At 37.1% G+C, this 8,818-nt stretch overlaps 1 protein-coding gene across 2 annotated transcripts; it reads left to right on the forward strand.

Annotated features, from left to right (window-relative positions):
- The first annotated feature begins 249 nt into the window (after nt 1–249).
- On the forward strand, nt 250–8,336 carry TRAPPC6B (trafficking protein particle complex subunit 6B). 2 transcript variants are annotated; one of them, XM_070755159.1, is made up of 6 exons: nt 250–537; nt 2,238–2,305; nt 3,098–3,215; nt 3,754–3,837; nt 5,024–5,117; nt 6,194–8,336. In XM_070755159.1, the coding sequence occupies exons 1-6, from the start codon at nt 442–444 to the stop codon at nt 6,223–6,225; spliced, it is 492 nt and encodes a 163-aa protein (XP_070611260.1). In that variant the 5' UTR covers nt 250–441; the 3' UTR covers nt 6,226–8,336. The 2 variants fall into 2 exon arrangements, with proteins under 2 accessions (XP_070611260.1, XP_070611269.1); XM_070755168.1 differs by lacking the exon at nt 250–537 and adding an exon at nt 1,068–1,136.
- Nucleotides 8,337–8,818: the final 482 nt, after the last annotated feature.

Genomic DNA, 8,818 nt, shown 5'->3' on the forward strand with positions numbered 1-8,818 from the left:
TATTGCTCCCAAACAATTTTGGTCATCGGATGGACGGAAGGCTGAGTCAATCTCGAGCCGGTAACGGTAACTAACGATTATCCACCACACCATAATAAATATATTCCTGTTACTCTTTTTTTTGCCACCACCCGCAAGAAAATCCATCCATTATTCCGAAAGAACGAACCCAGTACGTATTCAGAAAGCATTTTAATATCGCCCCTTTGCCTATTAACTAGGTTAGAAAGAGCGCCCTACTCCGGTATCCGCCGGTATGCGGTAACTCAACCGAGGCCGGAAGGTCCGCCCCGGTACGGTGACGCCGGGGTTGCCTTTGTTACGCCGCCTCGCCTCTCAAACGGAGCGGTTGAGAGGGCCCCCCGGTTTGCGTGGGTTGCCTCAGAGGGCGGGCAGGGGCTGAGCCTGCGGGTCTCTTGTCGGGCGGGAGAAGAGCTCGGCATGAATAAGTCGGAGATGGCGGACGAAGCTCTCTTCCTCTTGTTGCACAACGAAATGGTGTCCGGGCTGTATCGGGCCGCCGAACAAGGCGATGGGGTGAGTGCCAGGTCTCTTCTCTCTCGGGTAGGCAAAAGAAGGGAGCCCTTTGAGAGCAGCTGTTCCAACTCCTCCTCGTCCGCCTCAAGAGCCCCAGTCGGCTGCTTCCGACTTCCAAACAGCTCTTTAGCGGGGCGCCTCTTTGGGGATCGTGCGATGGTGGGGCCCGCCCGGAGTTTCTGTCAGACTTCAGGGGCTGAACAGATCCAGGGGTAGGCAAAGTTGGCTCTTCTGTGACATGTGGACTTCAACTCCCAGAATGACTGAGCTAGCATGATTGGCTCAGGAATTCTGGGAGTTGAAGTCCACCAGTCATAGAAGAGCTGACTTTGCCTAGTAGAAGGGTCTCTCTCCAACCTTGGCAACTTTAAGACTTGTTGTGCACTTTAACTCCCAGAATTATGGGAGTTGGAAGTCCACAAACGTCGCTGGCTGAGTAATTCTGGGAGTTGAAGTCCATAAGTCTTAAAAGTTGCCAAGGTTGGAGACCCCTGACTTCGACTGCAAACACAGTCTTTTGGGGATAAATCCGAACAGACAGCTCTTGGGTAACCTGGAATACTAGTGGGAAAGGATGGTTTGAAGAGAACAAGGACATGGTTTGTTGTCATGTTCTTATTTTAGTTTAAAATAAACAGTCTGGTTCAATTTTTATTTATTTATTGATTGTTTATATTTATATGCCGCCCACTCTGACAGGACTCAGGGCGGGTAACAATAATCTGGGCAGCTAACAATGATGTTCAATCTTAACTTTTCTAGGGCTTTATTTTGTAAGTCCTTGACTTGTGACTGCAATTGAGCCCAGAATTTCTGTTGCTAAGCGAGACGGTTGTTAAGTGAAGTTTGCTCCATTTTATGCCCTTTCTCAACACCTTTGTTAAGTGAACTGCTGCAGCGGTTTAAGGTAGTAACACGGTTGTTAAATGAATCTGGCTTCCCCATGGACTTGTCAGAAGGTCGCAAAATTGATCACATTACAGCCCCCCAGGACACTGCAATCGTCATAACTGTGAGTCAGTTGCCAAGGATCTGCATTTTGATAATTTAACCATGGGGATGCTGCAATAGTCACACGTGTGAGAACTGGTCATAAATTACTTTTTTTCAGTGCTGTTGTAACTTCAAAAGGTCACTAAATGAACCGTTACAAGTTGAGAACTATCTGTACTTATTTCTGAAGTTCCTTTCCTATAATACACAATACCTGCTCTTTTTTGGGGGATAGAGTAGATTCTGTCACTTGAATGAATGACAAAAACTGCCCACTCGGAGGAGTTGTAAATCCTTTTTCCTGCCATGTCCTTGTTGGATGACTTACAGGAGAGGCAAAGCCCAACAGAGTTGACTTCTCATGAAAGCTGACAGAGTCTTATTTCTTTTCCTAGTGGAATTTACCCTAATATCCAACAAAGTGGCTTTGGGTACCTCCTGCCCCCTCTCCCCAATTTATCAACAGTAGCAGTCTTTCTGATGCCACATGAACTGTATTTTTGCTACAAACAATAAAAATTTCACTCAATACTGTAACAATACTGTGGAAAGATAACAGATGCAATGTTTATCTCTTACATGACAAATGTCACCATTGCTTTCATTTTGATTCTACTTTGAAATATTTAAGAGATAATAAGCAGAACCGTTTAGAACCATTTTAAAATAGATTATTTACAACTGCAAAGTTCTCTTTGCAATTATAGGAAAATGGACGTTGCATCACAAAATTGGAAAACATGGGGTTTAGAGTAGGACAAGGATTAATAGAAAGGTGAGTGCAATATTTATGTTCTCTTTTTATTATTTTCTTTCTTCTTTTTTTACAATGGGGTTGTGTAATCTGTGGTGCCAGGCTCAAATGTTATTTCTCCAACCCCTTTTAAATCCTTGGACCACCTCGGCTAAAATGTAACTGTTTTTACTTATTTTGGAATGAGGAATAACTGAAACAGTAGTGCAAATGCCTAAAATAGGTGTAGTGTACCGAGAGTAAACTTTTGGGACTCAGTTTATAGTCCCATGAGCTTCTAAAATTATTAAGTATGGCCGTTCACTATGGCCTCTTTATTTTAAAGGACCAGAGTTAGTAAATTACTAAAGCTAGATTTTATATTGCCAGTTAGGAAGAAAATGATTAGGATTGGTGTTTTTATCATTGTAGAATGCATACATAAGTTATTATATCTTATAATTAATGTCAAAGAAATAAAAAAAATGAAAAATAGCTCCCATTGCTGCAAAAGAGTATATAAAGTGCAAAACGATAATTGCATATTATATGTATTTAGTGGTTGCCATAACAAAGCTGCAATTTTTCAATGTAGCCCATGGAGTTCTCTATATTCTACATACAGAATAATTGTTCAATTACTTTTGTTATCCATCTCCTGTTGTAAAATCTTTTGGTGTATAAATAAATAAATAAAATCTCTTGGTGTATAAATCAAATACAGATTTGATTGGGATGTTCACATTTTTTAACTGATTGTAAGCAGCTAAGTGTTTGTATTATCCTATATGAAGATAATTAAGTGCTGCTGCTATTTGTGTTGCTTTTTCTTAGGTTCACGAAAGATACTGCCCGATTCAAAGATGAACTAGATATAATGAAATTTATTTGCAAAGATTTTTGGACTACTGTATTCAAAAAACAAATTGATAATCTCAGGACCAATCATCAGGTATTGTAAGAATGAACATTGACTTGTAGAACAAGATGTATTTTCAAATATATATTTTATTTCCTATTAAATTTCTTAGGTCATATTTGATTACTAGTTGTCTTTCTACCCCTTTGTTATCTTTTTAAAAAAATCCCTATTTCTCAAATTGACCCATTCCATAATCTTTAGCTATCTGAAGACTTATAAAAGTTATTTTAAAAAGTTCGTCTCTGTCTTTAATCATTGACTTGATTCTCCCATATTTTTTGGAACATGAATCAAGTTGGACTCAAAAACTCTGAGAAACAGGTTAATTTTTAAAGGCTGAAAACTTATTCTAAGTTGATTGAGGATAAAAGAACTATAGTTATAGTAGCTAATGCATCCCTAATAAAAAAATGTGCAAACACTATTTTGATTACATAAGGGCAATCCTAACTAATTATATTGATATATGGATCGGCTTTCTAAAAATGTTTGAATATAACATTAAAGTGAATCACAGGATATAAATGTGTTAAATAAAATTTAAAGTGGAAAATGTTTATTTCTGCAGGGTATCTATGTACTTCAGGATAACAGATTTCGTCTTTTGACTCAAATGTCTGCAGAAAAGCAATATTTGGAACATGCCCCTAAGGTATATTATAGTTAAAGTAGCTTTAAAACATCAGTTCTTAAGAATTGTTATTAACCCCTCTTTGTCTCCATATATATGTGGGGAGGAAGATGAAATTGTGGTTTCCTGCTCCCCCACTTCTCTCTTTTGTGTTAGGTATATGAGGCATAATATACATCATATACAACCTGTGTTTTAGGCCTTATATGCATACTATGCATCTCCTCCCACTTATGATTTATGGCGGCATGACTGTAACTTCGTTGTTGTATCCTTACAATTTATATTGGTTGTTTCCTAGTATGATTTGATTGCTTATTTGGATCCTATGATTATCATTAAGTGTTGTACCTTATGATTCTTGACAAATATATCATGTATTTTTATGTGCACTGAGAGCATTTGCACACAAGACAAATTCCTTATGTGTCCAATCACACTTGGCCAATAAACAATTCTATGATCTGTTATATGAGGAGCTAAAGCCTGATAAAGTGAGGAATTGTGTAGTCCCTGCCAGTCTTTTCCTCTTCACATCCAATTGAGGGGGAATTCTGTTTTGATTCAATGGAATGTGGATAGAAATCTCTCGAGATTTTGCTATTGAGTATTGCAAAAACTTAAAGTGGGGCATAGGGACAAACGTAGAAAGGGTATAGGATATTGTGCTAGCATATGAAGTCCAATAATTCTACTTGGGTTAAAGTATTATTTTTACCTTTGAACAATGTAACCACCATACTGTTGTTTTTAATTTGTGAGACTATTGTGTGAAATTTGGAAGATAAATATTGAATGGGAACCATGTCTCTATAAAAAAAATAATACTTGGGCAAAAGGATAAAAATGTATATTTTAGAAATGGATCAAGAACCAAACCTTTCAATTTCCCATGCATTCCCTCCTTCCCTTTACTATTATTGGAAGAAAAATCATGCTAGCCCTATTATGCTGTATGTACTTTGTTATATTTCTGGGAATAACGATAAAAATATTTTTAAATGAAGTCTGAAACAGGAGCAAATATGTTTCTCTCCAACTTTTACTTCATTGAATTGTTAATTGTTTTATATTTGGTGCAAGCTTCTTCCTTTCTAGGCTAGAAAAATAAATTTGTATTTTCTCAGTGTAAGTTTTATAAATTACAGTATTGTATTTTAAGAGTAGAGTTTTTACCATGAATATTCTGCCTTGATATATCTTGCAGTATTTGGCATTTACATGTGGATTAATTAGAGGCGCTTTATCAAATTTGGGAATAAAGAGTATTGTGACAGCTGAAGTTTCAACAATGCCTGCATGTAAGTATGTGCTGTATTAGCAAAATAAATCTGCTCTCTTTTGTGGAATTGTAAGATAAAATAAGTGAAATTACAAAACAGTTGCTTTGAAAATATTGATACTAGAAACGAAAAGTATAATGTACCTTAATATAAAATTAGTGAGATGCCTTAGAAATAAGGTAACAGTAGTTACTGGCAGTAATGTCCAGTTAAAATTGTAGAGTTGAACAGGACGCTTGCTTCAATTCACAAATCTTTTCTAAATATCTGGAGAGAAGAGTTTTTCTCTATATGTGGTACAAAACCGCATACAATATATTTGTAGCACGAGGAACCAGAGCAAGCCAGCTATTATTAGTTCTCTATTGACTTCCGAGACCGCCTTCTGCCACACGAATCCCAGCGTCCAGTCAGGTCCCACAGAGTTGGTCTCCTCAAAGTCCCATCAGCCAGACAATGTCGGCTGGCGGGGCCTAGGGGAAGAGCCTTCTCTGTGGGGGCCCCGGCCCTCTGGAATCAGCTCCCCCCACAGATTCGCACTGCCCCCACCCTCCTTGCCTTCCAAAAAGGTTTAAAGACTCATGTTTGTCACCAGGCCTGGGGTCATTAGATCTTTCCCCCTGAGCAACAAGTCTTTGTTTAGTGTGTTTAATCGAGTGATTGATAATGAATGTTTAAAATTATTTTAGGATTTTTAAGGTCTTTTAATTATATTAATTGGATTAGATGTACAGTATTACTATGTTTTTATATATGTTGTGAGCCGCCTGAGTCCTCGGAGAGGGGCAGCATACAAATCCAATTAATAAATAAAATAATAAATTGTATGAAAATAGAGAGTGCTGAATTATATTCAAATTTAGATAAGAAAAAAATGGGATTTTCAGAATGTGAAAAGTAATCCATTGAAGAGGAAAAAGATTGTAGTTTCATAATTTACTTTAACTCCAGATAAATTCTACTAATCAAGGAAGTGAACAGATTGCATTGTAAAATATAAATTGAAATGCTTGAACCTGAATATTAATTACAGTACAGTACATGGAGTTGCTTCTGATAAAACAAATATTTCTTAACTTTTTTTTTGTTTGCAGGTAAATTTCAGGTGATGATACAGAAGATGTAAATATAAAATTCATTCTGTAAAATGACAAAATGAACTGTATTTTATTTATAAAGCACGTGAAGCTATCCTTTATTTATTATTTGTCAAATACGTTTTTTCCAGAAGTGATTAAGTGCAATTTTTCATAATTTGCTGGTAGATTTTTAATTATCTACAATTTGTGGCCATGAATATGAATTTTCATGTAAAGATGAATAAAATATCCTAAATAAAAGCTAAGATGTAGCATAGCCAAATCTTATATAATTTCAATTTTGCAATGGTTAATGGCCATAGAGCTGAGAATGGTTCTCCTGCTTTTCAGTTTCAGAAAGATAGTTTAGGTATATTCTATAAACAAAATTGCTTCAAGTGATCTTGTCTAGTTTTTAAAACAATACACTTGCTTATCTAATTGAAAGTTTCAAAATTACATAAACAATGTTAATCTAACAATTAAGTTTGAACTGGGTAATTATTGTTCCAAATCATATTTAATGGGTAGTATTGTCAGGTAATACAGATAAGTCTTATGCGTTGCTAGATTGTACATTTTGATTTACTGGATTTTCTTTATAAGTTTGAGACTTCAAATAAGAACTTTGAATTTTGACATATTGGAATTAAAAACAGTGAAGTGTCCGCATGGTGATACCCAAGCTAAGTTCTATATAGAAATCTTTCTTATCAAATTGAAATTGATAGTACGTGGAGATTAATAAGTATAGGAAGGTAGAATGATCAAAGACCTTAACATAAAATATGAACATGTTGCAAGATGCGAGTATTAGAGGGAGCTTTTGCCTTCCTAGTTGAGAGTGATATTACCAACCAGCAGCAATGATATGGATGAGACAATAGATCTTATTGGACAATAAGAGACTTTTAGATTTAGGACATGATTTAGAGGTGGGATGGCACGCACTTATTTGGTATGGAAAAAATAAAATACATAGCTACTTTCAGAGATATGCAGTAAACATTCACAACGCTTAGTATGGGAAAAAAATAAAAACTAAACACTATTTGAGTATACCACATTGGATATCTACTTTTATCACACCCAAGCAGAGCGAAGTGGGATTACAATCCAAGATATAGGGATATTTTAACAAAGAATGACAAATTAATTCTGCGGAGAAGGGCGGCATAGAAATCCAACCAAATAAATAAATAAATAAAATTTTAAAAACTTTTTAAAAAGACCTTGTAGTCAAGAAATAACCTTTTGCTCATAACCAAATATATCTTTTAGAAACAGAGGCATGGTCAGAATCAAATAAGAGGTAGCAGGCATGGTTAGAAGATCCTAGGTAGATTCTGCAGTGTCAATTGCATTCTTCCCTGGACTGAAAGGAAAATTGCTCAATTACTCAAGCCTTGATGACTGGCTGTTTGGATTACTGCAGTATGCTCTACATGGGACTGCCCTTGAAGACTTGGAAGTTACAACTGGTCCATAATGTGATGGTGAATGCAGTGATGAGAACTCCCAAGTTTACTTATATATTTTGTAATCTGCCTTGGCTGCCTGTTTCCTTCTGGGTGCAATTCAAGGTGTTATATTACCTTTAAACTCTTACAGCAGAATGCTAGGTGATCTGTGGGACTTCCTCTTCCGAAGGACATCTACCCATTCTACCAGATCAGAAAGGATGCGATACTCCTACTCCTTTAATATTGCAGTCTTATGGCATCTAGAAAGCATGCCTTTTCTGTGGAACTTGTTTTGTGGAAGAATCTGCTTCTGTTCTGAAGAATTGAGGAAACAGAACTGAAGAAGCTTCTGGGATGAGAAGCAAAACATCTTCAAGTCCAGTTGCCTTTGAAGACCACCTTTCAGACAACCATGATGTGGATGATTGAGACACTTTGAAGTCTGGCAGGCCTCTACCCTTCTAGGCTTCTGTAAAGTATGCAAAAACTGGCTTTCCCAAGTGGGATAGGATGAGGTGGATTAGATGATTTAACATGGACGGTGGGACCCCAGCTTCTTGCCAGGTTTTTAATATTTATAGTTTAATGTATTATGCTGTTGTATTGTTTCAATTGATTGGGGGCAGCCCAGGGTTTGATAAAAGATGGATGGCTATATAAATATTTTAAATAAACAACATAGATCAGGGTTGAAATATGGAGTCCTTGTGCTCTCTGATGTTACCTAGCTGGGTAATTAAACATCTGCAGGCAAACAACCAAGATGAGAATACCAAGGATCAGGCTTTGCCACAATTCCACATACAGAATTAGCATTTTATTTTATCAACCTATTATTCAAAGGAAAATCATTCCTTAAAAAAAAAAGATCTATAGCATAGGTCAGCTTGGTATCACGTATGACTGGATTTACGTAAGGATCAAAGCAGATGGAAACACCTGAGTGAATTTTGCTGCTGTTAGATGTCAAGCAGGTTTGTGCCCTTGTTCAGACTTGAAGGGGAAACCATAAGAAATCCCAGCGGCCAAATAGGTCCCACAGTTGGCCTTCTCCGGATCCCGTTGACAAAACAATGTCATCTGGCGGCACCCAGGGGAAGAGCCTTCTCTGTGGTGTCTCCGGCCCTCTGGAATCAACTCTCCCTGGAGATTAGAACTGCCCCCCCCCCCGCCTTTC

This window comes from Erythrolamprus reginae, chromosome 1 (assembly GCF_031021105.1).
Source record: "Erythrolamprus reginae isolate rEryReg1 chromosome 1, rEryReg1.hap1, whole genome shotgun sequence".
NCBI lineage: Eukaryota > Metazoa > Chordata > Lepidosauria > Squamata > Dipsadidae > Erythrolamprus > Erythrolamprus reginae.

Coding starts and splice junctions, on each gene's coding strand:
- TRAPPC6B (XM_070755159.1), top strand. CDS start 442: ATGAATAAGTCGGAGATGGCGGACGAAGCTCTCTTCCTCTTGTTGCAC. Junction 2,306..3,097: donor GGACAAGGATTAATAGAAAG/GTGAGTGCAATA, acceptor GCTTTTTCTTAG/GTTCACGAAAGATACTGCCC. Junction 3,216..3,753: donor ATCTCAGGACCAATCATCAG/GTATTGTAAGAA, acceptor TTATTTCTGCAG/GGTATCTATGTACTTCAGGA.